Source organism: Sus scrofa, chromosome 13, assembly GCF_054392235.1.
Source record: "Sus scrofa isolate SSC_HxYL_T2T_F1_AM1 chromosome 13, Sscrofa_HxYL_maternal_Yorkshire_Landrace_v2.0, whole genome shotgun sequence".
Taxonomy (NCBI): Eukaryota; Metazoa; Chordata; class Mammalia; order Artiodactyla; family Suidae; genus Sus; species Sus scrofa.
This window is the reverse complement of record NC_139395.1, coordinates 132,147,127-132,159,197: the sequence shown is the minus strand read 5'-3', so window position 1 is coordinate 132,159,197 and position 12,071 is coordinate 132,147,127. Positions and strand designations below refer to the sequence as shown.

At 37.3% G+C, this 12,071-nt stretch overlaps 1 protein-coding gene across 4 annotated transcripts in view; it reads right to left on the bottom strand.

The window, feature by feature from the left end:
* Window positions 1-801: 801 nt before the first annotated feature.
* MFN1 (mitofusin 1) overlaps window positions 802-12,071 on the bottom strand; it is a 37,325-nt gene continuing 26,055 nt past the window's right edge. For 3 of the 4 annotated variants that reach the window (XM_021068494.2, XM_021068493.2, XM_084986929.1), the window contains 8 exons: window positions 10,637-10,763; window positions 10,250-10,354; window positions 9,300-9,402; window positions 8,967-9,196; window positions 6,802-6,954; window positions 5,825-6,021; window positions 5,057-5,191; window positions 802-2,903 (listed from right to left, as the gene is read on the bottom strand). In XM_021068494.2, coding sequence (XP_020924153.1) covers window positions 2,825-2,903; window positions 5,057-5,191; window positions 5,825-6,021; window positions 6,802-6,954; window positions 8,967-9,196; window positions 9,300-9,402; window positions 10,250-10,354; window positions 10,637-10,763 — 1,129 coding nt within the window. In that variant the 3' untranslated portion in view covers window positions 802-2,824. 4 annotated transcript variants of the gene reach the window in all.

The following is a 12,071-nucleotide window of genomic DNA, read 5'->3' as shown; positions in this document are numbered from 1 at the left end:
AGCCCAGTATTTCACACTCAGCTTTTTTTTTTTTTTTTTTTTTTGTCTTTGATAGGGCTGCACCCATCACATATGAAGTTCCCAGGCTAAGGGTTGAATCAGAGCTGCAGCTGCAGGCCTACACCACAGCCATAGCCACGCCAGATCCAAGCCACACCTGCAACCTACACCACAGCTCACAGGAATGCTGGATCCTTAACCTACTGAGTGAGGCCAGGGATCGAACCCGCAACCTCATGGTTCCTAATCAGATTCGTTAGCTGCTGATCCACAGCAGGAACTCCCAACACCTGGCTCCTAATTCCTTTATCTAAATATTGGTAATTATTTTCTTCATGAAAAATGAACAGGCTGCTGAGAAGCAAGGAAGAGACTGGTATGCCAATGGCCCATCCTGTAGTACTGTGAATATTAGCCTACTGTTAAAAGGCCACAGTAGGAGTCCCTGTCATGGCTCAGTCAGTGGTAGAGAACTGACTAGTATCCGTGAGGACATGGGTTTGATTGATGGCCTCACTAGTGGCTTAAGGACCCGGTGTTGCTGAGAGCTGTGTTGTAGGCCAGCAGCTTGCAGCTCTGATTTGACCCTTAGCCTCAGAACTTCCATATATGGCAGGAGCGGTCCTAAAAAGACCAAAAAACAAAGCCACAGATTTTCCTTAAAAAGTAAAATTTAGTCACTTTCCCTTAAGTTCTCTTAGGATAAAAATGAACCAGCCTCCCCAAGATAGCTTGTATGCCTGCTATAAAAATCATTAAGATTAAAGACTGAAATTCACTAAAATCAGTGGAAATGCTACATTTATCAGCTATCAGGCAAATAAGTTTTATTTTCACCTTGCACACATAAAAAATGTAGTTTTGAAAAAACTTAAGATCATACAAAGTTTATAAATAATCCTGCAAACATACATAGTAGACAATCAAGTAAATGTGCAATAACTTTTAACTACATCAGCTATAAATCAACTTCTTTATAATTCACAGGCTTGGTCATGGGTGCACTTATCTCCAAGCATAGAGGTTGGGTTTCATTATTTTAGTGTCCCATTTCCAACCTTCATACATTTTCAAACTTGATCAGGTGGAACTGCATTCAAGTTAGTGATGCAAAACTTAGTATAAACTTATTATACCAGAAGCACTATTCCGGAATTTCCCAAACTTTAGCATGCATCAACAATCATCCTTAGGGCTTGTTAAATCAGACTGCTAGCCCCCAGACCTAGTATTTGACTCTCTAGGTCTGGGATGAGAATCAAGAATGTAATTCTTACAAGTTTACAAGTGATAACTGCTGATGGAAAGACTAAACTTTGAGAACCACTGTGTATTTCAAAAGTTCAAGTACTTGCGTATAAAGATTAAGGCCATGATTTTGTAACCTTAATAAGCAGTACCCAGTCTTAGACATCAGGTTTTCATGTTGCAGTTGTTACCTAATCCCACTTCTTTGTGGCTTATGTCATTTTTTGGTTATAAAGCAACAAAATTAGCTACAAACCAATATTTGGATTTGAATATTGTATCCTAGTATCTGATTTGCATAAAAATATATTTTGAAAGGCTTCTATGGCCTAAATAATGTTATTTTCTCCTTAAAATATCTTAAAAAAGTGTTGCACCTGCTGTGAAAAACAGCATCCGAGAGCCTCAAAGGCACAGAAAAAGTGCTAAGTATTAAAAAAAAAAAAAAAAAAAGCCTGAAATGTTAGCTTTCCCATGGAAAAGTGGCATAAACTATATTGACCAGATGCACTGTTTTCTGGGATTGTGCATTTCTAACAACCATCTATGTGATGCTGATCTGGTGGTCCTCAAAACTATATTTTGTGTAGCAAAGCCCTAGAATGTCAGTTTTTAATGTTTCCATAGACATTTCAATTAGTTTTTAACATAGAAACAGACACAATACTTGAACCCATACACATTTCATTAAGATAAAAAATACAGTAATCATTTTAAACCATGCCCTGGCAAATTCATACAATGAAATAAACATAAAAGCAACCCCAGGGGTAATCCAGCAGTATCCTCTGCAAATACCTTCTGAAGAACAGTGTTTATACATGACCATAACCACTCAAAATTCAGACCTCCCTTATCTTTGGCTATTAAACTTTAAAAAAAAAATCACTTCTAAAACTGACATGGAAAGCTTTCCGTAACTGGAATCAGAGTTGAGGCTAAACATTTCTTTAGAAATGGATGAACAAATTATAATAACAAAACCATTTTAGATCAATTTTAATGGGAATAAAAGAGGGACTAAAAACAGCATCATTTGTGGTTTATATACCTGCCAGGAGGGCAAGTGATTGTAACCTGCATAAACAATATACTCAAGAACATTCCACACACCTTTGTGGTTAGAGCAGTGCAGTTTTTTTATAAAACAAAAAAATGTGACCATTCCCATTAAAGTATGCATCACAAATTAGTTCTGAGAAAGAAGAAGAAAGGAGCATTCTCTAACTCCTGGATGCCAGGAAGCAGAGTTTTTTCAGAATCAAAAACAAAGAGAGCCCTAATTAAGAGCAAGGCCCCACCCCTCAGGGGTCACAGAGTTGGTTCTTTTGCTTTTTAACTAGTTCATCACTTTCACACATCAAAGGCTTTTTCTTTACCTAAAATTAAAACCAAAGAGACATAACACTCTTCAGAAATGCAAACACCTTGAGATAGATTAGTACCGGAATCTACTCAAGGATTTGCTGTTTAGGTGTAGTTAGTATAATTCATATTTAAAGTCACTTCATAAAAATAACTGTCCCAGTCTTCTAAGTTCCATTTTCTCCTATGATGATCACCGAAGCAATCTCCATTAAGATTCTTCATTGCTTGAATGTAGAAACTGCTTAGTAAAATTCTCCAGCTTGTTTTCAAGTTGAACAGCTTTCTTTCTAATTAAAAAAAAATGAATAAAACACCAATCTAGTTATCAATAAGAAAAAAAAATGCATCCCATCCAAATCTTAAAAAGAATTACTAGCCAGCTGTTGCTACATATATCTGAACTCAGATTATCAACCCCTATAAAAGCATTTAAGTGCTATTATCACTTTACAATAAACACAGAATCCAGTATCCAGGAAAAAAGCATACTGAGATAAAAGACAAAATCTTTAATAAGATGAAAAGCCTAAGAGACAGTGGAGTCCTATCACCTTACATGGGAATTATATATTTTAAGTCACATATAGACATGGTTGTCCTTGAATTCCCTTTAAGTTAAGCATAAAGTATAAGTGCATTTATATACACACAAAGCAGTTTGGCAGATGTCAAAGGACCATGGCTGCCAAAAAATACATTTTTTTAAATATCAAGAATTGTACTTGATGCACCCAAATGCCCATAAACAGAGGGAAAACAAAGAAAATTGACAGGAGGCTGCTAAGTTTGCATCTCCCATTCATACTTGAATGAGCTTCTTTTTCTCTTTTCTCCTTGGTCTTGTTTTGTAGTTAAGTGCACATGGTTGAGGTCATATAAGTTAAGTGTATGTATGAACTCCACTATATACTTCTTCCTTAAGCATTAGTTAAATTCTACCTGAATGGCTAAGCCTAATTTAGTAATAGTGGAGATTCCAATCCTATGTTAATATTAGTTGAAACTTTCCTGTTAGAAAAAGAATTAAGTCAAAAATAAATTTATTAGGAGTTCCCGTCGTGGCGCAGCAGGAACGAATCTGACTAGGAACCATGAGGTTGCAGGTTCAAACCCTGGCCTCGCTCAGTGGGTTAAGGATCTGGCATTGCTGTGAGCTATGGCACAGATCACAGACGTGGCTCAGATCCTGAGTTGCTATGGTTGTGCTGGAGGCTGGCAGCTGTAGTTCCGATTCAACCCCTAGCCTGGGAACTTCCATATGCCGTGGATGCAGCCCTAAAAAAACCAAAGAAAAATTCTATTGGATATAGTTTCACCAAATTTGAAAAGCTATATTTGGAATGATCTAACCCAAATCTAACCTTATCACCTTTTCCAGAGACTTTGAGACTGTGGTGCAGTGAGAATGTGACTGCTAATCAGACTTAAGATAAAATGGAAAGATACCATGACATGCATTTAAAATATATGTCCCAAAACCAAGTCACAAGGATAGTCTCTACAATTTGCAGACATTGCCAGCTGTTTTCAAACCGGCAACTGTATGTAGCATGTGCCCTGGTAAGTAGCAGCAGAGTGTAATGATTCTCCTAGGCTGGTAGATCAGCCACCTAATGGGTAATAAAAGCTTAAGTTAACAACTACCAAGAAATATAGACCTTATAGTGACACTGGTCCTGTCCCTGCAAAGCCAAATTTATTTAGACTCCAAAGAATCCATGGCAAATTATATTAAACCAGAATTCTACACTATATTAGGATATCTTGTTCAATTTTATTGCTTCAAATTTAGGTATACCTAACAATTTCCAATGAGAAGAAAAGTTATGGGTCTTAGATATATAGGACTGAAAACACATACTATTAATAACAGAACTTCTGCTCTGAAAAGGGACTAATATAGCTTAATGGAGAGCTATAAGCTTACATCTAAAAAGTTCCTTTAAATTCAGATTATTTTGGAGTTCCCGTCGCAGCGCAGTGGTTAACGAATCCGACTAGGAACCATGAGGTTTCGGGTTCGGTCCCTGCCCTTGCTCAGTGGGTTAACAATCCGGCGTTGCCGTTGCCGTGAGCTGTGGTGTAGGTTGCAGACGCGGCTCGGATCCCACGTTGCTGTGGCTCTGGCATAGGCCAGTAGCTACAGCTCCGATTGGACCCCTAGCCTGGGAACCTCCATATGCCGCGGGAAATAGCAACAACAACAACAACAAAAAGACAAAAGACAAAAAATAAATAAATAAATAAATTCAGATTATTTCTTCTTATAGAAAACAGCTTTCATTGAAATTGCAAAACATATGGAATTAAACATGGAAAATTATAAACCAATGAAGAAAGCTAAAAATTTTAATACAAATGTGCTAGTGATTTTACATAATCACATCTTAGTAAAGAGACCAATAAACGTTCATATTATTGAGGAAAAAAGTTCAAATACCTTAAGAGCTTTGAATTGCTTTGTATTTTCTCCAGTTGATCTATTTCTTTGGATAATCTAGCAATTTCTTCTTCTAGATGTCTTTGTGTAATATCAACTTGTTGGCACAGGCGAGCAAAAGTGGTTGCCATTTCCCTTAAAATAAAAAACATTTTATCATCAGTCATAAATGCCTTGTAAAAATGAATAATCTTTGGAGTTCCCACTGTGACGCAAAGGACTGGTGCTGTCTTGAGAGCACTAGGATGCAGGTTTTGATCCCCTCAGATTTGATCCCTGGCCCAGGAACTTCCCTATGCCTCAGGTGCAGCCATTAAAAAAAAAAAAAAAAAAAAAAGAAAAAAGAAAAAATTGCAATCGTCTGTTGCTCAGAAAACTTTCTAATTCAGCTCTCAGTAGCATCCTAATACAGAATATTATGCATTGATTTGACTCAAGTTCTATATATTTTTACTAAATCAATGAAACCAATATTTAAGATACATAAAAGAAATTCACTGGGCCCAGGTATTTATTAATAAAATTCTTTGAGTTTAAAAAAAAATCATGCCATTAAAGTTCAAAATCTGGGCTGTAACAGTAAAAATAAATCTCGTTCACCATCATGCATTTTGAGCCCACTGTTTGGCATCATTCTATTTTTTCACTTTGGTGGTGATTATAGTATGTGTTCACATTGTGACAACTGACATTACTCATGCATTCTGCATGGACATCATACTTTAACAAAGCTTTAAAACAAAAACACAGAAGAATCTTTCAACTTACTGTTGTACTTGATGGCTACAGTTGGCGCTTGTGAAGCTAACGATCATCTGCAGTTTTTCAGTTGCATAGTTCACAAACTGCTGTTTAAAGGCTCTCTCCTTGGCACGGGTGGTCCAAGTCAGCCTCTCATAAAGATACAAAGCTCCATACATACTTAATGAAATGGATATGAGTTTCCAGCCTACAGTTTTCCAAATCTGTAAGATAAATTCAGTTTACTCAGAGAAAGAAAAACACCACTAGTGAGATAATACTAAAAGACATTTTAGAAAACTCATTGGCGCCCTACAGATCACTGAGTCAGATTGTTTTTTAAATGTATGTTCCTTCTCTATGAGAAAATATGAAATTACTGGAAATCAAACTGAAAAAGGAACAGCGCATAAATATCAGGCAAGAACTTTTAGAACTATTTACAACCTGCCAGGCATTTACTAAGTTGATTCAATGTATCTCAGAAAGGGATGTTAATTTTTTTTAGGTCAAAGGTTTAAAAAGCCAAAACAAGTAAACCTATGCTGTTAATGCAATGAAAACATTTTGAACATATAAGTACTACAAGAACTAATATTTATGGGAGTTTCCATTGTGGCTCAACAGTAATGAACCCTTTAGGATCCATGAGAATGCAGGTTCAATCCATGGCCTCCCTGGGCTAAGGATCTGGCATTGCCGTGAGCTGTGGTATATGTATGTCACAGACACGGCTCAAATCTGGTGTTGCTATGCCTCTGGTGTAGGCTGGCAGCAACAGCTCTGATTAGACCCCTAGCCTGGGAACCTCCATATGCCATAGGTGCGGCCCTAAAAAGACAAAAATAAAAACAAACAAAAAAATTAAGATTAGACTTGTGAAACTCTATTCATTAACTTTAACCTACAATTTGCATGTCATTTTATAGATCCAGAAGTAAAAACCTTTCTATAGCTTTGCAATAATTTCAATTTTAATCACACTAAAAAGTACTGTTTCTTACCACTCCTCCAACAACAATGATGCCCATCGAAGTTCTAGAGGTAAGAGAAGCTAATCCTGTTATTAAGGTAACCATGATTTCTTCCTGTGATGCATTATCTGGTGTTGCTGGATTGTTAGGAGCTGTGGGAGTAGAAGCTAAAGATCTGGGGAGCTGAGATGGGGAAAAAAGGATGAATTCAATTAAGCAACTACAAATGGAATTATTATATTTACAAAATTCTACTGTATTCTCTTTTAAAATTATAGTAGTAACTATGAAAAGAATGACTTCAATTAATGGAATTTACCCATAAATATGTTAAGAAAATGAAAAATGGTCTGAAAATTATCATCTATAACATGGACCAACGATATCATGACAAATAATAATAAATTTTCACAATGTACAATGAGTCTATAACAGTAGACCCTCAACTCTTAAAATTAATTAAAAGTGTATAAAAAAAATTTTCAGAGTTCCCTTTCTGGCTCAGTGGGTTAAGAACCCGACTAGTATCCATGAGGATGTAGGTTCGATCCCTGGCCTAGCTCAGTGGATTAAGGATCTGGCGTTACCATGAGCTGCAGTGTAGGTCAGAGGTGGCTCTGAACTGGCATTGCTGTGGCCATCAGCTGTAGCACCAATTCAGCCCCTAGCCTGGGAACTTCCACATGCTGCAGGTATGGCCATAAAAAGAAGGAAAAAAAAAATGGACTTCAAAATTAAAACCTTTTACACTTCAGGGAGTTCTCTCATGCTCAGCGTGTTAAGGATCTGGTGTTGTCACTACAGAGGTGATGATTGCTGCTGTGGTGTGTGTTCAATCCGTGGCTCGGAAACTTCTGCATGCCATGGACGCGGACAACAACAAAAAAAATCTTTACACTCAAGAAACACTATATGAAAATTAAAAGGCAAGCCACAGACTAGGAAAATATACATTCTTGGAAATCATATATCTGATAAAGACTTGTACCTGGAATATATAAAGAACTCCCACAAGTCAAAAGGAAGCCAAATAACCCAATTAAAACATGGGCAAATGGGGGAGTTCCCTGATGGTCTAGTTGTTAAAATTTGGAGCTTTCATCACTGCAGCCCTGGTTCATCCTGGTCTGAGAACTGAGATCCCACATATGAAAAGATGCTTAACATCATTAGTCATTAGGGAAATACAAATCAAAACTACAGTGAGATACAACTTCACATTTGCCAGAATAAAAAAGACAATAACAAGTCTTGATGAGAATGTGAAGAAATAGAACCATAATAAATTGCTGGTGGGAATGAATGTAAAAGACAGCAGCTACTTTGGAAAACAGTTTGGCAGTTCCTCAGAAAGTGAAACACGGAGTTAACATACCATACCAGAGTACATATCTATGCTCAGCAATTCTGCTCCTAGATATATATATACTCAAAAGAAATGAAAACAGATGTCCAAATAAAAACAGTGTAGGGGTATTCAGAGCATCATTATTCATAATAGCTAAAAAGTACAAATAACTCAAATGTCCATCAATTGATGAAAGGATAAATAAAAAAAAATGTGATAGCCATAATGGAATATTATTCAGGGATAAAAAAGGATGGAGTATTGATACATGCTACAATATTCAGGTACTGTGATGATGAACCTTGATAACATTATACTACGTCACAGTAATCAGGCACAAAAGGCCACACTGTATATGATTCCATTGATAGGAAATGTCCAGGAAAAGCAAAATTGATACAGAAACCTGACCAGCAGTAAGTCTGGAGGCAGGAATGATGAGTGACTGCAAATGGGCACAACGGTCTCCTTTGGGGTGACAGAAATGTTCTAAAACTGAATTAATAGTGATGGTTTTACAATTCCTCAAGTTTTCTGAAAATTTACTGAATTGATAAATTCAAAAAATTCTTTTGGAATTTCTACATGCCACAAGCGCAGCCAAAAAATTAAAAAATAAGAAAGAAAGAAAAAAGAAGAAAAAAAGAAGTGGCTCTATATCTAAATATCAGCTCACAAATAAGCAAATCTGGCATAGCTAGTTCTATATAGAGAAATCACATAAATAAAAGGAAACTCTCAACTGGTAGAATCAGATACACACCTGTACAGTATAGCAATAACCACTTAATAAAAAGCCTACTCCAAAAAAATATACATATATATATACACACACATACACATATACCTGAAAGATGGGCTCTGATAATCCTAGAAGCACCCGCTGAGCATTTGTAGGGCCCAAGAAACGATGGACAAGGGATGACCAGCCCAGGGAAAACCGAAATACAATATCCTCTTGGAAATCTGAACATAACTTGTGGCAATTTAGGTCATAGCTAAGATCAAATTTCTTGCAAGGAATCAGTGTATGTAGTTTATTCTGTATACCAGCTGGAAGTAATGGCTTCAAATTTTCTAGAAAGAACAAAATTATATTTAAAGAAACAACAGTAAATAATGTATCTTTTAACCATGAAAAAACAAAAAACGCATATGAACTTGTAGATATAAATATTACCAATAATTTCTTGCTGGGACTGAAACATCGAAGCATTGACTTCATTGGTACACCGATCAGCCAAATTTCTTCCCATTCCATCTTCTATGTGCTTATTTAACTCCTGTTAACAATGGTAAATGTCTACATCTTTTTCTCTAGAACATATGCAGATTTTACAAAAATAAAAAAGTAGTAAACACTACCCAGAGACCCCATGCTAAAATACATGCTCAGGGCAGGGCCCTAAGCCAGGACAAAGCCAGATGAAGCAAAATGATTGGCCAGAGGAAGTCCAGAAGGACCGCCCCCAGAGGAGTGATTTTGATTTAAAGGCCCTCCGAGGCACATGTTGCTCTCTCCGTCTTTTTTCCTATGTCTTTCTCTCTCCCTTTTCACCCCCATCCCCCACCACACACCACTGTTGTACCTGTATTTTCTCCATACTTATCTTCTCTCTTTAAATAAACACTTAGGAATTCCTGTTGTGGCACAGCATAAATGAATCTGACCAGTATCCATGAGTATGTGGGTTTGATCCCTGGCCTCACTCAGTGGGTTAGGGATCTGGTATCGCCATGAGCTGTGGTACAGGTTGCAGATGTGGCACGGATCCCAGGTTGCTATAGGCCAGCAGCTACAGCTCCAATTTGACCCCTAGCCCGGGAATTCCCACATGCCACAGATGTGGCCCCAAAACACGTAACTGCTTCATAAAAAAGAAAATTGAAAAAAAACAAACAAAAAAAATTGTAGTAAACACTAAAATAACTTCATTCTTTTCTAAGAGGATAATTTTTCTCTGCTTTATAGTTTATATATTTATTATAAGAGTGCAACAGGAGATGTAATAGTTTAATCATGTCCTGACTGTCATGAGTGCTAAAATGGCCAAACCACTAAAGAATGGAGTAAAAGTCAGAATAAGATAAGGAAACTGTATCTGAATATTTAACTACAATTTAACTTACATTTTTATACACTTTCAATACACTGGGAGTAGGATGAAACTCAGAACAAAATTCATCAACCAAAACAGAGAGTCGACAAATTTCATCTGTCATTGCACATGAAACCTAAAAATATTAAAAAATTAAAACAAGATTACCAACTATTCAAAAACTCAAATTGAAAAAAAACCAAAATATTCCTTTAAGGTAGTAGATAAAAATTTTAGGGTTATCAAAAGTATTTCCAGAGTTCACTGGTGGACTAACAGGTTAAGGATCCTGCACTGTCACTGCTGTGGCGCAGGTTCAATCCTTGGCCTGGGAACTTCTGCATGCAGCACGCACAGCCAAAAAACCCCCAAAATTTCCATTTTCAGATAGTATAATCACAAAGCTTATGTTACCCACCTTATTTGCCACCTCCTCTGTAACTTCCTTGATTTTTTTCTTAACATCCAGAGTTAAAAGGTTCATCTGGTTTCGGATAAAGTCCAGTCTATCAATTTGGTCTTCCCTCTCTTCTATTGAATAAACCCTATTATGTTATGAAGAGTAATTAATATTCAGGATATATTAAAGTCACAAGGATATTAAGCAGGAACATTCACTTATATACTGAACCATCTGTTAGCATGATATAAGAAAAAAAAATCTTGTATTTCAACGTCTAAAAGGGATTTGAATAGGAATTCCCTGGTGGCACAATGGGCTAAGGATCTGGCCTTGTCAGTGCTGTGGCTCAGATTTGATCTCTGGCCAGGGTACTGCTGCATGCCACGGGGATGCCAAAAAATAACAGATATAACATTTCACTGATGTTTTACAAATGATTAAATATAAACTACTATCTACCTCTACTGATGTGGTATCTGAATACCACAAAGGACTAAAAAGGATTCTAAATCTCCACCCATTTCATGGATATGAACAGTCAAAATACACTCTATTTAACAAACAGGGGCTGGTGGAGTTCATGTTGTGGTGCAGTGGTTAACGAATCCGACTAGGAACCATGAGGTTGCGGGTTCGATCCCTGCCGTTGCTTAGTGGGTTAAGGATCCAGCATTGCTGTGAGCTGTGGTGTGGGTCACAGGCGCGGCTTGGATCCCGCACGTTGCTGTGGCTCTGGCGTAGGCCGGTGGCTACAGCTCTGATTGGACCCCTAGCTTGAGAACCTCCATATGCCGCGGGAGCAGCCCTAGAAAAGGCAAAAAGACAAAAAAAAAAAAAAAAAAAAAAAAGGGCTAGTAAATAGCGTTCTGCAAGCCAAATCCAGCCAGCTACTAGTTTCTGTTAAAGTATTCTTGGAATACAGCCACACACATTCACATTCCTATTGTAGACATGACTGCTTCTGCTCTAAAACAGAACTGAGTAGCTGCAAAAGAGATAACATGGCCCATAAAGCATAGATGTCTACTATCTGCTGAAATTTGTCAACCCCTGGTTGATATAGGAAAACAAAGACGATCTTTTTAAGATCATCTTTGGCTAAATGAGTTTCTAAGACACGATTATACAAACCATCCTCAAATCACATGATTTTTGTGCCATGTTTATTCCTATGTCCTCTATTTTTCAAAAAATTAACACTAAGGTCAATCCAGTGGATCAATACTCACTCTGGCTCTCATAATAAAGCAACTGGCTCATTATACAGAAACTGCATAGGGCCAGATATCAGAGTCTGGGTTCTTTTTTTTGTCTTTTCTAGGGCCACATCCACAACATACAGTTCTCAGGCCAGGGGTCTAATCGAAGCTGTAGCCACCAGCCCACACCACAGCCATGGCAACACAGGATCTTTAACCAACTGAGGGAGGCCAGGGATCGAACCCGCAAT